General features: G+C 40.2%; 2 protein-coding genes across 3 annotated transcripts in view; one reads left to right on the plus strand and one right to left on the minus strand.

Moving 5' to 3' along the window:
* The window catches only part of LOC149317492 (RNA-binding protein 12B-B-like), a 45817-nt gene that overhangs the window by 13813 nt on the left and 8113 nt on the right, over positions 1-23891 (minus strand). The gene's annotated exons all lie outside the window — the stretch shown is intronic.
* Positions 2-12048, plus strand: CIBAR1 (CBY1 interacting BAR domain containing 1). Of its 2 annotated transcripts, none has more exons than XM_089517626.1 (8): positions 2-206; positions 1275-1509; positions 2696-2764; positions 5477-5578; positions 7708-7812; positions 9018-9131; positions 10009-10128; positions 11151-12048. In XM_089517626.1, exons 1-8 carry the CDS (start codon positions 49-51, stop codon positions 11256-11258), a joined length of 1011 nt encoding a protein of 336 aa, XP_089373752.1. In that variant the 5' UTR covers positions 2-48; the 3' UTR covers positions 11259-12048. The 2 variants fall into 2 exon arrangements, with proteins under 2 accessions (XP_089373752.1, XP_089373750.1); XM_089517624.1 differs by having other exon boundaries at positions 3-206; positions 11148-12048.

A 23891-nucleotide genomic window follows, 5' to 3' on the forward strand; every position in this document is an offset into this window, starting at 1 on the left:
TCCCAAGCAGTGAAAGAGGGTCTGGAGGGCCGAGTAGGCCCCGTCTCCATGCTCGGTTTCTATGGCAACGGCCTGGAAGCCCATCCAGCCAATCAGGGAGCGAGAGAGCGCCGCCCTTCCTCCTCAGAGCTGCCTTTGCCAAAGCCTCGCTCAGCCAGCGCTGCTGCCTCCGCCATGTTGATGCTGGGCCGGGGGCTGGAGGCCAGGTAAGCGCCCTTCTAAGCCCCAAGGGCCCTTCGGGGCGGAGACGGGGCCACATGGAGGAGGAGGAGGAGGAGGAGGAGGAGGCCTGGGCTGGGCTGGGAGCGAGAAGGAGGCAGCCCTCGGAGCCCGCAAAGCCAGCCCCCGCCTCCGCTCCTGGTGCCCTTTCAGAGAAGTCGGACTTGAGGAAGCAAGCTGCTCCCTCCTCAGCGTGACAGGGCTATGGATCACCTCCTAACCTTCTCTTCTCCAGGCTCCCTTCCTCATTGGGCCTCTTGGTTTCCAGGCCCTTCTCCATTTTAGTCGCCCTCCTTTGGACACACTGCCGCTTAACTTGACCCTTGGATCCCATTCATTGCGAGGGTTGGTGATTCTGGGATGCTTCTGCCAAAAGGCAGGTGTTTGGGGACCAATGCTGCTCCCCAGTGATGCCCCGGACTCAGACCGTATGTTGAGTAGTATGTTGTAGTCAGGTGTTTAATACTACGTTGTTTGTAACTATACACACGGGCAGGGTAGACTGAAGCATTTCAACTCTGTGGCACTCAAAGCCTGTGCCTTTCAGTCTGAAATGTGTTGTTTAGGAATACTGACAGATTGCAGAAGAAAGACGATTTTCAATCTAGCCTATGTACATATTTCAACTGAATTACAGACACAAGTCTATTTAAGAGCTAGTAGATCCAGTTCTGGAAATAGAGCAGGCTGATCCTCTCTTAGCTTCAAGACTTCCAACCTATCTTTCCATAGAAGCCTAATAGGACAAAATCAAAGTACTTTCAGGACTTGTAGACAAGGGAATACATATAATACAAATAAAGACCTAAACATTACTTGCAAGAGCAGTTTAGCTAATACTTCATGTTTAACATTTTGGGTTCATAAGAGGATGTTGTCCAGCTAGACCTCTTGTTAATATAGTATGCTTTATATCTAGGTATCTGTTGTTACTTTCCTTCATGTCCTTAAACAAGCTAAAATGAAAATACAGTAACTGCAGGTGTTGTCAACTTTGTTTGTCGTCTGATGTCAGTGTTTGCGACCATTCTCTTTTAACTCCTTTTTCTGTCCAGGGACAGTCAGACAAAACAAGTACGGGAAGCTGTTACAAATGTGGAAAAACATTTTGGTGAACTGTGTCAGATATTTGCAGGATATGTTCGAAAAACTGCCAGACTACGAGACAAAGCAGACCTTCTGGTAAATGAGATTCATGCCTATGCAGCTACAGAGACACCAAATTTAAAACTCGGACTGAAAAATTTTGCAAATGAGTTTTCCAAACTTCAAGATTATCGCCAGGCAGAGGTATACAATTTAATTTGCACACTTTGTTGTAGAATATTAATATCTTAAGTTATTGGCTATTATTTGTGTGTACAGTCCTCCCTCCATTCTTGTGGTCTTTGAACTTGCGTCCCTCGTTTATGCATGAGGGACAAATGGAGGGAGAATGAATGGGACATGTTCCTGTGATGTGCGCCTGTGTGCCCCTGCTTGCCCGTGCCTATATTCAAGCCAGTGGGTCTTGAATATAGGTGAAACTCCATTTTCACAAGGGGGTTTGGAACGGATCCCCCACAAAATAGGAGGAGCGACTGTATACCTTTATGCATTTAAGATTGAACAGGTGGAAACAACAGGTTAACTGCTACATTCAGCATTGCACAAAAATATTTCCACTTGTGCAATGAAACTTTCTGGTCCCTCTAAAAATTGCCCATGTTACCCCGACTCAATCTTTACCAGATGAGATGGTGGAGTGGGAAGGGGTCCAGATACTTGCAGCATATGTACAAAAAACTGCCAGACTTACTGGTTGATGCATGTCCATTATGATATGGACACACTTCTGGGCAAGTTAGTAATGACTAGCTTTTACTGTTGATTTCAGTGGTACCCAAGTAACTGTGTTAATCTGGACCCAACCCAAAGAAACTACAGAATCTATTAAAAAGCAAAAAGAATAAATTCTTTAGATATAGCAATTACTTTTTATTCTACAACAGGGTATTTTTTCAGCATTCACACAAACCATATTTTGATACTGAAAAATTATCTGGTGCAGCTGATGAAGTATATTGATGATGTATATATGGTATATATGTTTGCTTTGCAAGGTCCTTCTCGTTTGGTACTGCTGAATTAATAGTAAAATAAATGAGAGAGAAAATATTAGTTTTCCTTTTACATATTACTTTTGTGTATGAAATTAACATATATTTCTTTGGCATATCCAAAGGTTCCTGTGGTGACATATCAGTTGTTTTCAGTTTAATCAATCATTTAAAAGATTAACAAGATGTATTTTAAATAAGGCAAAAGGCAGTTTTTATATGTGTAATAAATACTGAGACCTAGTTTAGATTTCTGTATTCAGAACCTGAAGTATTCTTGACCCTTCATTAATTGCTTTTTGAATTTCTCTGATCTCACATTTTAAGTTTGAAAATCAAGATAATGTGTTAAAATTATTCTTAATTACTTCTTATAGGTAGAAAGACTTGAAGCCAAAGTAGTTGAACCTCTGAAATGTTATGGGACAATCATAAAACTTAAAAGAGTAAGTAGGTGATAGATTTTATTTCCTTTGTATGTTTAAGAGAGTTCCTTTTCCAAAAAGACAGATCTCTAAGCATCTAAATATTGGTTCTAAATCTAATAACATCATATAATCAGATCTTTCTGTCTACAAAAACAGTATTTAATTATTTTAGACATGAATGTTTCATCCACAGAAACAGAATGGCAAAGAATTCAAAACAGGCAAAACTCCTTTTACACAATGACCATGCTTGGATTACTTTATCTTGTCTTAATAATAAGAAATGGGCTAAACAGACCATTAAGTACACGTAAATTAATCCAAAAGCCTCATAATTAACCAGCTTCCTATATCATCCAAACTGGGAAACTATCAATAATTACCAGCATTGCAGCACATCAAAATATTAAACTAACTTCACACCATAGTTTAATATCCTTGTGATAACTGTTGCTTTCTTATTTAAACAAAGTTGTGGCTGAGACTTTCTGTATTATTTGCTTTAAAAAAGGATATTGTAATAAAAGGATAAATGGGGCTACATAGAGACAAAACATTTCACTAGCCTTGATTGCTATAAAAAGGGATCTGACAAATATATAGAAGTCTGTCAGAGATTACTAATCTTGATAGCCTTATCGTACTTCCAAGATGAGAGGCAGCATGCTTCTGAATACTAGTTGCTGGAGAACACCAAAAGTAAAGGGCTATTGCTTTCATGTGGTGCTTGTAAACAACCCAGGGGCATTGTTTGGCTGGTGTGGGAAAGAGGATGCTGCTTGAGACAGACATTTTGTATGCTCATGCAGGATGCTTCTTCATAGTAAGTATTTATTCTAAATCATCTTTCACAACATTCTTAGTTTACAGATTTAAAAATCAGTTAAAAATTTATCTTAAAGGATCAGTTCATGAATCAACATAACAACAGTAAAAACACAACAATAAAGCCTTCATCTCTTGTGGCAAGAATACCTCAGATCCCTCTGAGAATCTTTAAATAAAGGAAGGTAAATTGAGAGACTGGTGCTTCTTCAGACAATCTAAGAAGCTGTGAAGGGCTTTATATCTCAAAATCAGCTCTTCAAATTGAACTTGAAAACACTGGGAGTTAGTGTCCCTGGGACAGTGCAAGTGCTGTACATTCAAAATACTGAGAGCCTTTTGCCAATCTAGCAGCTGCATTCTAAATTAACTGCCATTTCCAGCCCATCTTCAAAGCCACCTTCAAAGGCATCAGTACATAGCATATTTTCTTATGTTCTTAAGACAACTTTGTGATGGGTGAATTTTCTGCTATAATAGATTTATAGAAAGATGGAGTCACCATGGTCAAGAGAAATAGCATTTTTAGAGTAAGGCCCCCAAGAAATATAAACAAGGATTGGAGCAGAGGCATTTAAGGCACAAGCTGACCTAAGTGAAGGCCTAGAGCCAGGAACAAACTTTGGGAGTCATAAGTCATTCAAGATAAGGAGGCTGCTGAAGGTTGCGGGGGGCAGAGTAGCCGAGGGGGAGAACAATGAATGGAATGCAATCCTAATGTATGCATGTGTCTTTGCCCTGATTGCAAGAAAGCTGTATGTTTGAACTGTAAATTAGCCAATAAGATGCATTGAAGAAGCTCTTTGTGTAATTCACTATAAAAATAAACCATTTTGGACTGTTCGGGGTCTTGGGTTTTTTGGAACATAGATTTCCACCAAGAACGTTTTTCCTTTCTCGACAACTGGAAATAAATTTTGAATTCTTAGACTTCTGGGTCCTCTGTCATTCTGCTTCGTCAGTACCTTGGCTTTGTGAGAGAAAGTCCTGGTTTCCTGCGATTTCCATAACACTTTACCTGTTTGGTTCAAAATACAGTTGGCCCTCCACATTCACTGGGGTTAGGGGAACAAGACCCTCATGAATGTGGAAAATCCGTGAATAAGATGAGCCGTTCCCATCTCCCCTCCGATGCCTGGGACACCTATCTCAAGCATGGAAGTGGCCAGGAGAGAGCCCACGAATAACCAAATTTGCAAATGCGAAATTCGCGGATGTGGAGTGACCCCTGTTATCTCTTATAGTTGACAGTGCTAGTAAACTCTTGAAATGTAGCTGGCATTTTAATCCACAGAAAATATATTTTCAACTGAAAACATTTACATTTCTACAACTATAGCTGATGGGCTTCAGGAAAGAAAATAATTTGGTAAGAATTAGTAAAATAAGGGGACTGCCCCTGAATTTGGAAACTGCCATTATGACTAAGAGTCACTGATGTATCCATCCTTCATGACTGGGATAGTATGTATGATCTCAAAATAGAAGCAACCCTGAATTAGAAAGCTACCAGCAATTTAAACACCAACTTCAATGTCTTTAGGATATTTTATGGTATAACTTTGTCCTTGTTTTCTTAATTTGCCATTAAGAGTAGAAATTGGAGATGTGATGTTCACACCTTATCTGTTTCAAACAAGCATTTTTTTCTATATGTATAAATCATATGAATTGGTATTCAATATACGCTTGTTTTATTAGAAATGTTTAATTTGGAAACAGTAATATTTGACTGCAGTATATAATCTAGTTTTGATCAATAGTCTAAGCATATGCCATTTTATTAGACAAAATTGAACGCTTACTGTTTGGAAAAGTATTGTTTAGTTAAGATTAGTTATCAAGAACTCAGCCTCTGAAAGTCTCTGTTATAACCCGTAACATATCTTATAAATATAATTGCAGGAGGATCTCAAAGCAACATTAACAGCAAAGAATCGAGAAGCAAAACAGTTATCTCAACTTGAAAGAACACGCCAGCGAAATCCATCAGATCGGCACATTATTGTATCTTTTGCATACAGCTAAGTAGTATCACTTCAGTAGATTGTTTTTAATCACATACTGTAAATACATTTGCAGAAATGTGTGTCTGTATGTATAGATGTTATCCCTTTCCAATCTCTTACAATATTCTGTATTTGATTGGCAGCTGGGTTGACAAATCAACTGGATTCAGAAGGCTCTATCTGCCATTGATGCACTTGATCCTTGCTCATTATTCTGTTAAAAATTCATGATTTTCTAAAAATAAAACCAGCAATGATTGCTATGAGTGCCTAATAGGGCTCAGTTTCTGTGAATTACATTATGTATAGATGACTTTATCTACTTTAAATATTTCAAAAACATTTTCCTTAATTTAGTACTTTTCCCTTCAATGCTGATTACAGTCTCAGGTGGGTCTTCTATTTGAGAAAACATAAAGTTTAGTACTGATAATTCTACTTACTTTATTTCTTTGCACCCTTCTGAGTGGACAGTACACCAGCTGTGTCTTTATTATAATTAGGTGTTGTATTGCAGAGAAATGTCATCAGCTGCTGTTAATTAAGAATTCAGTACTGCTAAATCTGTATTTTTCCAGTGTAAGTAGACTTGAAAAAGTAGGAAATGAAAATAATTCTAGTCTTATATTGTTTATGTAATACCAACTATTGATCGTTTTCACACCTTCATGCATGCAATGATAATGTCGTCTATATGCTACAGTTCCTTATTATTCATGTTTCCTCTTACTTCTCTGAAAAATTCCTTCTAAAAGATTGTCTTTCCCTTAGTTCACTATCATATCAGCCATTTTTATACTAATTTTTTTGTACCAATAGCTGCTTTCGACATTAGTTTCTAACATTTCCCTAAACATAAGTATGAAGCCTTTTGGGCTCCCTTTGTATATTCCTAATAATAATTCTTTCATCACTTTTTCCTGTTTCTTCCGTACTATGCTATAGTTCTGTCAATCTTCTGTTCTTTGTGCTCCTTTTAATGGTTTCCCCCTGCAGCAGCCTTGATACTTATGAAACCAACTTTGTATCACATTTTTAATCTTGCTTCCACTGTCTAAGACAGTTCCTGACAGTTCATTGTCAGGAGCTTGCCGTGGTTAATAGGGGTCAGGTTTGCCTGCCATAGCTGGGATTGCTTACAACGTATTATATGGAACGAATACTGGTTGAATATGGTCATGAGTTAATTGTTAAGGCTGTTGATCACAATCCTTGGGTGGTTAACAAGCAGTTGGGAAAGTGAGGAGAGACTGCAGGGAGTTTCAAAGTCAGTCTCATGACAAAGGATGGTATGGGGTAAAAAGATGCAGTCATGGGAAAGGAAAAAGTTACTTCAACTTCACACAGGAAAAGTGAGCTTGTTTGATTTGATGGATGAATGGGGTGTCAGTCCACTCAAAATCTGAATTACCAGATGCTATAATTACACTGTATTAACAGTGGTTTCTCAGTGATGACAACAAGGGTCTGCAAGAAACATCCTGGGTTTCTGAATAAAGTTTTCTGGTTTGCTACTAAAGCTTGAATTTGCGAATTAAAGTAATCCTGTATATGACAGTTGTGATCTGTCCAGGGCTTTGTGTGTGCACTTATGCTCCATCCATTTTCAACTTTAAAATCACTTAACAGAGAAAAATGAATTTTAAACACATTCTCACATCCTATACTTCAGACAATTGGGGATGGATGATTCCTATTTCTGGTAATGTTCACATATGGGCAAATCTATACATAGAAAACTCAATAGATTACATTTCAGAAATGGCCACATTTCTCAGTGTATTAACCCAGAAAAAATGTATGATCTTTTAAGACATCTCATGTAAATCTGTTGCACAAAAAAGTTCTCATTAGCCTTTTCCCTATAGCATCCCCCAGTCTACTACTATACATTCACAGTTAACTTAAAATAGGAACAAAACTTCATTAGTGTATCTATAGTTTTCAATACATTTCAAAAGGCCTGCTGTGTTTTCGAAATCTTGGAAACACAGGTTTCAGTAGATTAATAGTATATGTTTGGAAAATGCAATTGTTGTAATTTCCATTTTGGCACAGTATAATAAATTATAAATAAAAGTTAGAACATGAAGTTTAGAGCTAATTTATCTTTATTTACATTTTAAGGCTGAAAGTGAATTACAGAGAGCTTCACTTGATGCTACTCGAACAACTCGACAGTTGGAAGAAACCATTGACAACTTTGAAAAACAAAAAATAAAAGACATAAAGGTTGGTAATGAGTTTGAATATAAAGCAGCAACCTTAAAACAGCTGAAGGACACATTATTTAGATCGTTTATTTGGTGAAAGTAGATTTGAGTTTTCAGAGGAAATTCTCCAAATTTGAAGTATATGCAGTCAAATTTGCTAGGATACACATGTAGGAGATCCCTCTATGCATATGCATCCATAAGCTCAGGATGACCAGAAGTCCTTCTTTTCCAGGACATGTCCTACATTTCAACCTTATGTCCAGGAGGAATTTCAAAATGTCATCCATTTTGAACATAACCAAGAAGCATGCATTTTAAATGTTTTTAGCTTTTATTTGTTAATGTTCTACGTTTTAATTGACTGCCCTATATTTGTCCTGAAGGCCCTACATTTTTCGGTGCTTTGTCCTACTTTGCGGTTAGGACATCTATTCACCCTATGCACAGAGCTCTTCTCATGAGCACCTAACAGACCATTAGAGTAATGCACAGGCAACATGCAGTTCTAAAAGATGGGTGGGGAAGGATCTATGAGTCCTGAATGTTCGTTGAAGGCAAGTTCCTGTGTACACCCTCAGAGGAATGCTGTTCCCAGTTTCTTGCAGTTTATAGATAAAATCTGAGTTGTCGATTTGATGCTGAATAGAAGGAGCTAATGCAGTCTTCCCCAACTGATGCCTTACAGATGGGTTGGCTCACAAGTTCCCAACATCCCCATTCAGCATGAATTACAGGCATTGCCATTCTTACAGTGGAGCTAATACGTGGGCAAACTGGGGAGGAACAGTTGGTCAAGATTTATAGCTTCAGGTAGGCCAGGGTTGGGAAAACTAGCCCTTTTCATGATGGCCTCCAATTAAGTCAAACAACCTGGCCAGGAAATAAATCCATAATTCTATGGGAAATCATTCTAGGGGCTGGGCAGATATTATAGTAGGGTTTGTCATCTGAGAAAGATGACATTCCTGGCTCAGTGAAGGAATAAGTTTTGATTTCATACAGGCATATACAAGAGAAATGGCTGCCTATAGGAAAGGCATTGGTTCTAACTACACAGGGGCTGCTATATAAACCATGTGTTCATATCTTCTTTTAGTATACAGTGAATCAGTCTACTAGTTTTATACATAGTGTTAATTCATGTATAGATTGTCATTAATAACTAGAGGAAAAGATGACATGTTACACTTTGTACCTTAAAATCTGTTATTCTGTTTTTAGAACATATTTTCAGAATTTATAACTATTGAAATGCTATTCCATGGAAAAGCCTTGGAGATTTACACTGCTGCCTACCAAAGTATACTAAATATTGATGAGAATGAAGACTTGGAGGTAAGAGAGCTGTTGAATTACATGCAGGGTTGTACAATAGATTTTTATGAAACATCTGACTGTTACCCAGACAGCTGTGGGTTTCATGCATGATTTTACACAATATTTAATTCATGGCATTTTTCTGTAGCATATCTAGCTCACACACCATTGGCCTAATGTTCAGTGAACTTATTTGAAAATGCCTGTACAGTCTTTCAGTGACTATAGTCAGATTGCTTAAAACAAGGACAGTATTTTAAAGCAGACCAAAGATTAACAACAGCACCAGAAGATCTTTGCTCATATAACAGAGAAGTAGTTCCTCCAAATCTTTCCTACCCTAGTCCAAATTTGATCTGGAGGGTTGCTCAATACTCCAGAACCCATCCTCCTGACAGTAGCTGTTTCATTGGCCCACTGGATACACTGTGTAGAAATAAAAAAATAAAAATAAAATATAGCATCTGTCCATTAACGGAAGATTCAGAAGTGATAGGAAAATTTAGATTTTAAAAACAGCTTTAAATATAAGCATGATATACAGTGGACTCTTGTTATACACTGGGGTTTGGTTCCAAGATCCCCCATAGATAACAAAATCCGTGGATGCTCAAGTCCCATTAAATATAATGACATAGCAAAATGGTGTCCCTTATAAAAAAAAATGGAAAATCAAGGTTTCGTATTTGAAATTTATACTTTTTTTGAACAGTTTCAAACCATGGGTGCTTGAATCCATGTATAAAAAAATTTGTGTATAAGAAGGGCCAACTGGACATAAATACATGTATGGGTACCTTGGGAAGCAAAGTGATAAAGAAATGGCTCATGTAATATATACTATACGAAAAACCATTTGTTTAATGCATGTTCTGAATGCAAGCTTTTTTAACAGGTGTTTCGGAGTTCACTTTATCCACCAGACCATCAGTCTCGTTTGGACATAGTTCTTGCAAATTCAAAGTCTCCCCTTCAGAGGACTAGTTCATCCAAACCTTGTGCTGGAATTGTTCAGGTAGGATAGAACACTAATTGCTGAATGTGTATTATACAGGAATAGAGGCACAATCAGAAATAAAAAGTGTTGTGTGAATATGCCCTTATATCAGGGATGGGAAAGGGTTCCCACCCATTCAGAGACGGTAACCCAACAAGGCCAAAGAGCCAAAGAAAGTAGGCCATCTCTTTCTTTTTGATGCCTGTTTTCTTCCCATTCCTCAGATGAGTTGAAAAAGCCGAGAGCTTTCTGGATCATCACTTTCAAAGCATTCTTTTAATGCTTTTCCCCTTGGAGCAGGGGCTGCTCTTTACTTGCTTGAGTAAGGATGGTGTGGGCCACAGGAAATTCAAACACTGTCTCTATGTTTTTCACAGGCTCTCCAGTCCTTTATATGATTAGTCTCACACACACCCCACTTGCAGGTTTGAGATCTGAAGATTTATTTGTGGATTTGCCAGCAACTAAAAGCCTGATGCCACCACATGCATGTTCACACAACAGCCTCAGGCGTCAAAAGGGAGGAATACTAGCAAACATAACATCGGCTGTCAGCCACCGTCTAAAGCTGGCTGCTCTGTGGGTTGGTCTTTTTCACCTGCCCTCTCTCCACAGTGCAGCTCAGGCTCCCTGGAATACCATTGAGAGCAATCACCTTATATCAGGGGAGAGGGACCATGGAGGCAGATTACCAAAAAGCAATCCAGCAACCCTATCTAGATTCAGGCACGCAGAGTCCAGCCTGCTTAACTAGGGAGAAAAGGAGGATGAAAGACCAGGCTACTGAAAAGTAGCAAGAGTAACCAGCGTTGGGATATAGTTGGCACCGGTTCTCTTGGGGGTCCTGCACCCCACAAATGTGGAGGGCCGACTGTACTTGCCAACAATGCATCTCCTCCTCTTTAGACAAAAATCCTGTTTTAAATATAACATACTAGCTTTTCATAATGCAAAAGTAACTGCTTTTTTGAAGCTTAATTCTATTTTTTCTATAATCTAATTACCCAAAAGCTCCAATTTGTTATATTTTATGATAGCAGATTTCCAGGAATCAATTGAAAAAGGAAGAAGAGGAAGAAGATGATGATGAGGACGATGATGAGGAGGATGAAGATGATGAACTAGAAACAACGAAGGAGGACAGATAGTATTTTTCACTAGAAAATGCTTCTTCTATCTTATTATTGTGTTGATGCTTGTTACTCAAGAGATCATAGTCCACCAATTTAATTTACATTAAAATTGCTGACTACTTTAAGAAAGACATTTGTACTTCATCACCTTGCAATATCTTGCTGTCTTGATATTTAAAGGTCTACTAAAAATGGGATTATTCCCTTAGGCGGGAAATGAAAGCTGTATTAATGATTGTATATAAATCTGTATTAGGCAAGTTAGCAGGTTTGGCTTTATGAATGGACCAGGGGTGGGAATTATGTGGCCCTACCGATGATGCTGGACCACAGGTCCCAACAGCCCAGACTAATTTAGCCAGTTGTGAGAAATACTGGAAATTAGTCTGACATCTGGAGGAATATGTGCCTTAAAATAATGCAATCTGCTTTGATCTGTAAGCAGTCCATTAGCCTAAAAGTCAGAAATCTAAAAATATGGGTCGAAAACCATTCCCATCTTAATTCTTAAGGATATGTGCCCAGTGGAGAATGGATTCTGATCCACCCCAACTTACTTTATTTCCTGCTTCTCAATTTTATTACTGGCAGAGCTGTATGAGTATGACATGATTAGCAGCAGAAAAATGGACTGGATTTAACAGCTGTATGCTTTGTGAATGTGGCTTTGGCCTTACAGAATTTCTGTTATTACCAATACATATAGTGACAGTATGGAGATATTTTTAATTTTCTCTGTGTATCAGAATATCTGCATTAACTTTGTATTATCAGTATTATAAAGACCATAGTCTTTCTGAATGTTGTTGTTTGTACTGTGAGATCTATATTATGGGACATTTCCACTGTTTAGCCTTTACCAGCGGCTAACGTAACAGTCACCTTGGATGGAACTGTACTGAATAATCAGGAGAAGGGGAAAACAAAACCCAAGAACAACAAACATTGTAGTATCAGTCTATCATCCAAACGAATTCTCCCCCCACCCATTTATTCTATGCATCCATGCCCTTTGTGGCTACAACATAATGTAATGTGGCAGTCTGCAGAACAACAAACCAAAGCAAGTTCACACTAGTATCTTTATTATTAGTCTTATGGGCATTACCTTTATGAGCTAATGGTCTTCTAGTGGAAGAGAAAGTTATTGCTGCCAAGAGTACTGTATTTTACAGTTCAATTATCAGCTTTCATAAAACTGTAATCCAGGGTGGAAATATCCTTAAAAGTCTTAAAGGCTGCATGCAGTGATGGCTACAACCACATCCTCACTATGCAGGAATAGGGAGATTTAAATTGAAATCAAGATGGGAAGTATTTAAAAAACATTGTGTGTATGAACTTTCAAGTTGCCTGTTACCTCATGGTGACACCATGAATTGCATAGGATTTTCTTAGGCAAGGAATACTCACAGGTGGTTTTGCCAGTTCCTTCTTCTGAAATATAGCCTACAACATTAGTATTCTCTAGCTGTCTCCCATCCAAGTACAGTCGGTCCTCCTTATAGGCAGGCTTGCCTTCCATGTCTTTGAGCTTACATGGATGCCAAGCCCTGTCAGAAATAATGGGGTGTGTACTCACACTGTGTGCCGCTATGAGCACACGCCCCATTATTTTCTATGGGGCTTGAGCACGTGCTCATTTCCCCATACGCCCGGGGAGGGGGGGTCTGGAACAGATCCCCCGCATATGTGGAGGGCAGACTGTACTAACCAAGATCAAATAGGATCTAGAATCTTTCAGGTATTTAAGCCCTTCAAAGCCACGATACACATAAAAGAAATAGATATTAGCGGTACAAGTATTATAAAAGCAACACATTTAAAGTAGTTTTGTTTAAATTTTAGTTTTTATTAGTTTTAAAAAACATGGTATAAAAATTACATTTATAGCAATTTCACTCATACAAAAAAGACAGAAACAAATACAAGTACAGATACAAATTGTACAGATAATAACCAGTACAAAAATTACTAATTCACCCACTCCCATAAATTCACATTCATTACTTCTCTACTTAAGACTTGGAGATATTTTTAAGCAGTCTTATCAAAATATCTATTATTTAAGCAAATTGGATATTTCTTCCTTCCTTTCTAGAAATAAAACCCCATGTTTTATTAAACTTAAAAGAAAAAAAAATCTTTGATACCTTTAGATACACTTTAATTACACAAATTGTTTTTTTAATTTTTTAAGCTTAAGTACTTGATTATACTTTAATCTAAATCTAGTCCCATAGTTATTTCCCCCCAGTTCTTTTGGAGATAGATTATTATTTCTTCCCAGTCTTGTTTATATTGGTTGGTGTTTTCATTTCTTATTCCTTTAGACAGTTTGCCCATTTAAAGTAGTTTTGAAGAGTCCAGGCAGCAGCCCTGTCAATCTGCTACAGCAAAAGCAATTAAAACTTTTGTGGTGACTAAGGCTGTGCATCCACACTGGAGAAATAATCCGGTGTGGCGCCACTTTAACTTGTCTGTCTCAAGGCTATGGAATTCTGGGAGTTGGAGTTTGCTGTGGGCCCAGAGCTGAGCGCTCCGCTCTGGGCCCCACAACAAACTCCAACTCCCAGAATTCCATAGCCTTGAGACAGACAAAGAGTTAAAGTGGTGCCACACCGGGTTATTTCTCCAGTGTGGATGCAACCTAAGGCCCAAAACAGACAGGCCAAATACAGCTGATTCGGAGGTGGGACATTTAGACGACACATGCCCCCAAAGTGGCCAGAAGCCATTGGCAAAAGGAGTGGATCCGCTCCTGCTGGCATCCCGCTTCGTGAGCAAACCATCCAGTTGCCACAATTTTGGGCCATCTGCTTCAGACCTAAGACTAACCCACTTCATCAGCTACATCATTTTAAGAGCAAAGTAGAACAGAATCACAAGTGGCATTGTACACCTTTCCAAGAACAGGTTCTAGAGAGAATACCCACCGGAGCTGGTTTTCAGGCAGTCTGTGTAATTGCATGAAGGAAGTTCTGAAGATTCAGGCAGCATAGGACTTTGTAATTTTATATTAAATCGGTAGCTTTGGATATCTAAAAGTGTAACTGAAGTGGCCACAAGGTTTTCTGTTCAGATAAATGGAAACCAAACTCCACTGGAATCTTATCAATGCTGTGGTATTTTACTGTATTTTTAATGCTGTGGCAGTTAAGACTTCTTCAAACAAATAAACAAACAAAAAGATGAATAGTCTGATTTAAACAGCACAAATTCAACAGCCTGTGACTTCCACAAATTCTGCAATATCCAGAGGTAATAATGCATGGGATATCTTACAAACCAAGATAACCAGTCATCTCAGAATGATACTGAAACAGTAATACACTGAGAAGAACAAGCCCTCTTAGAAACATGCACAAGTTCTCTTTTTATACCTTGAAAAGTTCTGTAGTTCAGAACTAAAGCATACCACAAAACAAAGTACGCAATGTACTGACAACACTAGGAAACTATTTCTGTGTTCTCATCAAGCCAGTCATTCCACAAGCTTCAAGAAATATTTAAAAGAGACCATAATAGAGGACTGCAGATGAATTATGTGCAGGTTTACCTGGAAATAAATCCCACTGAGTTCACTGGAGCTCCTCAAAACCATCTGTCCTCTAATGCTTTGCAGAAGACTATGTCAATTTAAGTGTTCTACTCGCACTGCAGAAATAATCCAGTTTGAGACCGCTTTAACTGCCCTGGCTCAGAGTTGGGGAATCCTGGGAACTGTAGTTTTGTGAGACATTTAGCCTTCCCTTTTAGAGAACCCTGGTGCCACAATGAACTACAATTCCCAGGATTCCCTAGCACTGAGCCAGGGCAGTTAAAGCGGTCTCAAACTGGATTACTTCTGCAGTGTGATTTTGGACCTAAAAGGAGATTACTGCAAAGTAAGAACCCAACTCGCCTGTGACTGATGAACAAGACTAAAAAGACTTGAGAGCACAGAGGGGAAGAAGGGGGAGCTAGACCGGAAGTTCACTGCCTGGCCAGTCAATCAGTTGGGGCTTCCGGTAGCATGGACGCATGCGCAGAGGGAGATAAGAGGGGAAATGTTTGTCTCTTGGAGGCTGTACCCACACTGGAGAAATAACCCGGTTTGGCACCGCTTTAACTCTTTGTCTGGCTCTTTGCTATGGAATTCTGGGAGTTGGAGTTTGTTGTGGGGCGTCAACTTTAACCAAACGCCATGTGGGTCTCAACCTGTTTTTCACTTCATCTTCCAGATTCCCTCATCATTGGCCATGCTGGCAAAGGCTTCTGGGCGCTGAAGTCCAAAACAACTGGAGGATCAAAGGTTGGGATCCTAAACTATGCCTTTGCAGCTTCTCCAGAGCAATTCTGTGGTTAATGTCTGGCAGATGTTGAGGGCTTAGATTCCTAGAGAGGAGACTCCACAACTAGGCCTTTGTGGTTCCTCCAGTGCAACTCTGTGGCCAATAGCTTTCTGTGAGTTTTTCAGGCTGTGTGGCCATGTTCTACAAGAGTTTATTCCCAATGTTTTGCCAGTATCTGTGGCTGGCATCTAGAAGAGAGCCAGATATATATACTGTGTGACCCTGGGTCTGGAGGAATCCCATGTTAATCTGTGGATTGCTGTTGTTGATGGCAGAGCCCCAGAGTGGGAGGATGATGGAGTTGGAAGAGACCACAAGGGCCATCCAGTCCAACCCCCTGCCATGCAGGAACTCACCATCAAAGCATACCCAACAGATGGCCATCCAGGATATGCAGAGGATTAGCGTCTGCTAATTGGTGATCATTATCAGCTGGGAAAGCCCCTGACTGGTCAATGTCTGGCAGGTGTTGACCACAGAGTTGCACTGGAGGACCTAGAGATCCCTAGAGAGGTGTTCTCTGAGGTAAAAACATAACTGCTTTTGTTACTTGCGGTTTATCCACATTCACAGGGGTCCTGTGCCCCTAAACCCAGTGAATGTGGAGGGATGCGTGTATATGGACCTTATTTATTGTATTTGGTGTCTCTTCTGTCCAGGTAGTGTTTGTGTATGTGTACATACAACTGCAGCCTTGCCCAACTCCCAAAGTAGGTAGAAAGAAAACAAAAATGTAATGGGGTTAAAATACACTTGCATGGTATCAATATACACTTAAGTATTATTGTCCACAGGAGAAAGGGTTTGTCCCAGGGCACGGGTGGAAATCCTGTGCCCTTTCAAAACATTTTGGATTGCATATTCCTCACCATTTGCGGTGCTGCAAGGGTTGGTTGTATTTGCACTTCAAAAAAAAAGAAAACTTTGGGCAGTGGACCCTTACACACACAAGATCTCTAAACCATGTACAGTTGGCCCTCCAGATTTGCGGCTTTGACTTTTGTGGATTTCATTATTTACTGTTTTAATTAATATGTTCTCTCTAGGTGCTCCGGTCCAATTCTGCCAGAATTTGACCATAGTGTTGTGCTGGATAACCTACAAGTTCCTAGAGAAACCACTTCTCTAGACATTTGTAGGTCCTCCAGCATGATTCTATGATCAACTTCTGGCAGATGTTGACCACAGAGTTGCATTGGAGGACCTGGAGATTCCTAGAGAGGTGATCTCTCAGGGAAAAAAATAGTGTTCTTTTATTTGTGATTTTTCCACTTTCATGGGGGTCCTTCACCCCTAATGCCAGTGAATGTGGCGGGATCACTATTTAACAAGGCAAGTGTGGTAGTAATGAATGCTCATGTAACTTTTAGTAAATAATGCAAACTTATAAATTGCAAACTTTATTGCAAATAAAGCTATAAACTTTGCCAAACTTATAAATTGCAAACTTTATTGCAAATAAAGCTATAAACTTTGCCAAACTTATAAATTGCATATATTTACTACTAATTAACTCATAATGTATCCAAAACGGCAATGACCTTTCACAGCTTTATATAATACAGCAATAATACCATTTAAACTACATAATCATACAGAAGATAATCATACAGCAATAATTATTTCAAAGCCATGCAGGCAAGGCTGATGGCAGTTGCAGTCCAATATGTCTATAAGCGCACAACCCTTGCCCTCGGGCCATAGACGAACAGGTACAATGAACACAGGAAGCAGTTAAGAGGTGTTGTTGCAGTAAAGAACACTGATTTTCTTCAGCACTGGTGTTTGTACTTACATTTATACACAGTGACTGGTAGTAGGCCCTGTGATAGGAGGGGAGGCAAACACAATCAATATGTTTGATGGCCTGTGATAGGAAAAGGAAGAGGGGTTGGTAGGTGAGCTGGTTGCAAACCATTTTGTAAAATAATAGGCTTGTTATATCCAGGAGCATCTAACAGAAAAAAATATCCAGCGTAAGAGGGCTACTTCCATTTAGTCTGAAATCGAGGAAACTTTGTTGTCTGCCTCATATATTAGTAGTTTGTGTTTTGATCTCCAGCCTTTTAGACATATTTTCTTTGTACTTAAAATTTAATTGTGTCTTTCTACCCTTCTGTGTGAAGTGCCACAATGTAGCTGAAACCCTTAGAGAACTACTGGGCCTTTCATTAAGCTTTTGCCATTGTGGTTGCTGGCAAGAGGAGGAATGTTTCAATTATTGTCAGAAATCATATGCCAGCCAGTCCGCAATAAAAATCCCAGAGTATTTTACAACTTTAAAATTGCCATTATTTCTTATTTACCAAACAACTATTCTGTTTGCCATTTTCCCCTCTCCCCCAAGCAGAGACATTTTATTATTATTGGCATCTTATTATTACAGGAGTGAATTTGGCTGTACAAACCCGTTTGCAGTCCCCATCACCCCTCCAAGCAGCTCTTTTCCTGGCAAAAAAAAAAAATTTAAGTGAATTGCATTTCCTGGAAGCTTCAGAAGTAATAATTTCATCTTTTAGTTTGCTCATCCTTCTGCACTATTTAACTTTTTTTAAAAGAAACTTAATTTTAAAAGGATATTTTGCAAGTTCTTTGTGTTCCTGGAGAAGAACATTTTCCCATCTTATAAAAAAGGGACAAAATCTAGTTAACTTTCAGAAAACTGGACAATCAAGCCCTCTTAAATTTACCCAAAGCACTGGACCCAGAAAGCCAAGTAGACCAGTTAGTACGTAGTTCTGCTCTTTTCTTTGGTAGATGCAATCAAGGCTTCACAGGGTATTTGGAGGAGATTCCTTAACAGTATCAGACTCATACAGTTGGAAGTGACCACAAGAGGGACCACCCTGTCATCCCATCTTCTTACTACTATTGTGAGTTCAGAAAAGGAAAGAGGTTAAAGAGACCTCCTGGGCTGGGAGGGGGCTCTTTGATACATATTCACTTCTATTTCTGAGAACCTTTACTCAGCAGAAAGATTCTGTATATTTACTCCCCTAGACTAGGCAACAGAGCAGAGAGTTAATTGCCTTCTGAGGAGTAGCCTACTGGCAATACTCCCTGTATTACCTGCCTGGAACTTGGCTGCCCTTTCCACCCTCAAGGGCAGGACTGGTACCGTTAACCCATTATGCGCCGATATAAATCTGTCAGGTGATTTTCTTCGAGATCCCCAAATGTGTGTAAACACTGCAGAACACCTGAGTCATGACTGAAGAAGGGGAACGTTCCTCTCCTTGCTAAGTCCAACCCGTTTCCTTGCCAATTACATGTTAAATTAATTTGTGTTGCTGTGGCCTATGTTCTAGCCCTGCAACAGAGGGAAGGTCTGCAGCCAATTGTTGATCCTGGGACCTAGACTGGTTCTGCTGATGGGCACCTCCTTTGGGCCCTGGGAAAAAAAATCTGTTAACTATAACAGGGACAGCAATGAAAGCCCTTAGAGAGAAGAAGCCTTGTGTGGTTTTTAAGATCAGCCTCTTCTCCTGTTGGGTAAACTTCCAAGAGTCTCCTCAACTCTGGATTAAGCCAAGGAGAAGACAAGCAGAAGAAGTGAGTTATCATTGTGGAATAACAATGACAATTATTTAAACCTGTGCTGGAAATGTCATTTCAATGTACCCATGGCACATGAGAAAAAGGCTAACAGGCACCTCTTCTGAATCTGAGCCCCACTGCTGAAGGGGTGCTTCTCCTTGTCTACTCGCATGACTAAGGGAGGCTACTTGTGAAACAGCTTACCCCAGGCAGCTGAAAGATTGCTCCTGGGTTACAAATATGTGGGAACTGCTCCTATTCATGATTAGGTAGCTGCACATGGTATAGTTTACCATGATGTTCATAAGAAGGCCACACACTACATCCATGTCAGTTGGAAATGGCTCATCCAGTAAAATGGGGGACAGCCTCAGGAAAGCTGCTTTTTTGAGGGAAACCTGAGGCCCCAGCTGGAGGATCTTCAATGGGAGACAGATCCAGCATCTCAAGAAAAAATGTCTCATATTAATTGCTATTTAGTCTTTTGAAACAGAGATGCAGAGAACTTAACCTGGAATGTTCTATGTGAAAGCAGGCATTCTGCCACTGAGCTTTCCCGCTGAGGTTGCTGGGAGAAAAGAATCCTCCACTCTCCTAAAAAATATCCGGGTGCTATGGGGTGGAAGTTGCTAAGGGAGGTAGGGGCCCAGTGAAGTGACTGTCAATCTCAGGAGTAACGCAAAACCCTCCATCTGAGGACTGGCTAGCAAAGTAGGGAATACAATATTTGTCTCCTCAAGAGAGCTTTCTCCTCAGCCTCTAGGGAAGTGTTCAGAATAATTCTTGCCCCTTTACTCCTCCCCAGAATGCAAGGCAAAATCCATGCTATTCATCACAAAGGTGTAATGAGGTTTCTTAGCTGGCAGCTCCACCTGAGCCTCAAGGCACTGTTGGAACTGGGGCCACAGCCTCCAATTCCACCTCTGACAGTCCCCATTTGGCTCTTCCCAAACATGTGGTCAAGATGGCGGTTCTCAGCCCAGAAAGTCTTCTGCCTCCCTCACATTTCTTCCACATGGGGAGTTTAAAATGGGTCTGGGCACTCCTGAACATACAAGCCACATGCCCCCAGTAGCTTCCTCCACACTTCGTGGTACTGTGCACTGGTGAGCTATGGGAAAGAGAGGGAATGTACTCACTTACCCTTCCCTTATCTATCGCATTGGGCTGTCTTAGCAGTGGCTTCCTGGACAATCATCTCCTGGAACCAGGTGGCTAAATAGGAAGGGGGATTGGTGGTTGCTTTCTAGCCATGCAGGGACAGGGGAAGTACTCACCCCTGATTTCTTCCACATCATTTGCCTCCACAAGACCTACCCTGATATTGAGCTTGGTGGTGGCAGTGCATGGATACAGCAGCTTGGAGAGATTCTCCCTCACAGGTCTGGCCCCACAGTTCCATGTTGTGAACCCTCCAAAGTGGAGTCCTGGCCTCTCCCCTGCTAGGGACTGATTTGAAGAGAAGGAAGGTCACCAGCCAGGGACTATCTCTTCCGTTTGTTTGTGGTTGGCTCATTGTGTCTGTGATTTCACGTTCCTTTCACAGTCCCAGAAAAATGGGGATGCATTGGAGAAGCAGAAGTGGAAAGGAAGCAGAAAGTTCAAAGGTTGGAGGGGGTTAAAAAAAGAGAGAGAGAGAGAGAGAGAGAGAGAGGAAAGCAAAAAAGAAAAGGAACCAGCACAATGGAATATATGGTAAGGACTGAAGCTGCAAGCAACCAAGCAAATCAAAAGCAAAATGTTCTATCTGAGTGGTAGACAGGAAAAAGACTGGCCTTTTAGGGTTAGCTCCCCCATGAGAGGAAACTGAAAGGTCTTTGTTTTTCTTGCCTTTCTGAAGTGGGAAGGAGGAGCACAACTCAAAGTACAGGTTGTTCAGCCCCTTATCCACTGGAAAATTCACTTGTTTCATATAAACCTTATATACATAGCCTGAAAGTAATTCTATCAAATGTTATTAATACCTTTATGCATGCAACAGTTTGTGTACCTTGGAACATCAGAAATCAAAAGTGTCACTATCTCAGCCACTCATGAAAAATGTTTTTATTTTTGGAATGTTTTGAATTTTGGAGTTGCAGATAAGGGGAACTCATCCTGTACTTTGCTTAGCTGTCTTCTCCCAATAAACACAGCAGCCTGACCAATAAAACAAGTGAACACTGCCTACAAACTCTTCTTGCGTACCTGCACTGCCCCACTGTGCAGTTCTGTGCCTTCTTGTAACAAGCCTGAGAAGGGAGAGAGCTGGTAGATTTGGCTCCTTTCCAAGCAAGCAAAGATGCCAACTAAAAGCCAGTCACTGTTAGCTTGCCTGAGCAATCCAACACTAAGGAATAGGACTGGTGCTCAATCCTGAGTGCCATGTGCCTGAGAGATCTAGGTAAGTAAAAGCAGAGGTGGCATGTCTGCACATGTTTTCTTGCTGGACAGTTGAAAGTCACAGAAGTGCTGTGAGCAAACAGTTCCAGCTGCTGCTGCATATGCAAAAAATAAAGGCAAACCAGTGTAGGCAACGGTTGCTCACTGTAGTCTCTTCTGCTGCAAGTGGCAGACACTATCTATGGTCTCTCATTTGTGCTCTTTTTCTAGGTACCTTTGTGGTGAGGATTTAGTCTGCTGAGGAGAGCAAGGGGGAAAGACAGTGGAGATCCCATCCAAGGCAAGCTGCCAAAAGCCTCGCAAAACCTAGAATTGGCCCTGCCATCCCAATCAACTTTACCTTTCATAGGGTTGTTTCTCAGCTCCTGACTTTTTACAATGCTGTGGAGCAACCATTCATCATACTAAAATGTTGGCAGGAAAGAAGGAGGATGTTTCTGAGGACTGTCTTCAACAATAATAACACTAAGTTTAATTATTCCTTTTTATCATCACTTTTCCCAAAAATAATAATCTACCTTATTTCCACCCAGTTTATACAACCCCCTTCAGTCATGTTCACTCATTCATACATGCATACTTGACCCTCAGAGCTACCCTATGCAGTGCATTAGACTAAGAGAATGTGGTTGTCATCCAATAGACACTAGAGGCTCCATTCATAGGAGAGTTGTACACATAGAAGAGGTCCCTCCATAATGGGACATAAGATTAGACGCAATCCAATATATCTGATCTATGTATAAGAAATGCAATAAATATGTACCTTGCTGAAACTGAGGAGTATAATGTCTGTAGCTATTCTGCCATTGCGTCTCATTCAAGTAGAATAAACAACTGCATCATGAAATCAGTAACAAAAACACAGTAACAGACAAAAATGACAGTCTTGGCAGAACCTGCATGTTTACTCCTAACAATAAGCCTGGCCTCTCAGGAGTCAGTACTCCCAGCAATGGCTAAGAAAGTCACCGACCTTTCATTCATTGCTTCCTTCTTGTTTGGTCCAAACCTGACATTCTGGCTTATCAGGGGAGAGACAAGCCAGACTGCCAGACAATATGCAGACAACTGATAGGCCTTTACTGGGTATAGCAACAATCAATCACTCATTCACTGTGCACACCACTGCATCTCTAGTGTTGTCCACAGTTCACTTATTGTGTCCAAACACAACCGTTATGTTTTTACAATGTCTAATCACTTGGCCTGTCTACTTCAACATGGTGGCTGTAGCCTTTCCTTGCCCTCTGAAGTCAATTAAATCAGAGCAACCAAATCTGGTGTCCCCCATAATGTTGTGTCTGAACAGAACTGTTACGTTGTTTTACAGTCTAATCACTTGGCCTGTCTAGTTCAACAAGGTATAATCTGATTGGAATACTGTTCAGTGTTTTAGGTTGAAGTCTTTCCTTGCCTTCTGAAGTCAGTCAGTAAGGACAATTGAACCTGGTGTCCCCCATAAGGTTTGGAGTATAATTCCTGTAAGCCCCAAGCAGTACAGACAAAGATCCTGTGAGTTGTAGTCCAAAGCACCAAGCTGCCAACAACCCAGAAAATGTCTGTGATTCAACTGTAGGATCTTCTTCACACAAAGGAAATTTCCTGTGTCCCAACTATATTCCCTCCACACAAATCATGCTATGATACTTTTGTTCCAAATACAGCCTGCAGTGTTAAAAGAGACAGCACAACTTCCGTTGTTATACAATTAAAAGTAGCCTTTCAATTTTTAGCATATTTGTGTAGCATAAGTGCTGGAATTAAGAACACCATCCATGTGAGCACTGCACTCCCATGGTTGCATGGGCAGCCACCTGTTTCCCATTCCATTTGCAGCTCTTCATGCCACGTATCACTGCAGACAGTTGCTAACCTCTAGCCGTGTTTCCAATATCCACAAGAGACTGTGGTGAGAAGGATGGCAATGAAGGAAAACCAATGAATGCACAGAAACCTGAATTGGTTGTTGTTAATTGCTGTCAGCATTGATTCATGGCAACACCATGAACGAGAGACCTCCAAATTATCGTATCATCAATCGCCCTGCTCAGAACTTGCAGACTGTGGCTTCCTTGATTGAGTCAATCCATCTGGCATGTGTCCTTAATCTTATAGAGCTACTGTTTACACTTTACCAATCATTATTGTCTTTTCTCATGAGTCAAGTCTTCCCACGATATTATGGCCAAAATATAAAAGCCTCAACTTAGTCATCATGACTTCTTGGGAAACCTCAGCTTTGATTTTCTCTAGGAACCATTTGTTTGTCTTTTTAGCAGTCCACTGTATCCGCTGAACTTTCCTCCAGCACCCCATCTGAAATATATTTATTCTCTTCATATCTGTTTTCTTTACTGTCCAGCTTTCATCATCATACATAGAAATGGGAAAT

The sequence above is a fragment of the Sceloporus occidentalis genome, unplaced genomic scaffold, assembly GCF_023333645.1.
Source record: "Sceloporus occidentalis isolate IW3139 unplaced genomic scaffold, rSceOcc1.0.p SCAF_3, whole genome shotgun sequence".
NCBI lineage: Eukaryota > Metazoa > Chordata > Lepidosauria > Squamata > Phrynosomatidae > Sceloporus > Sceloporus occidentalis.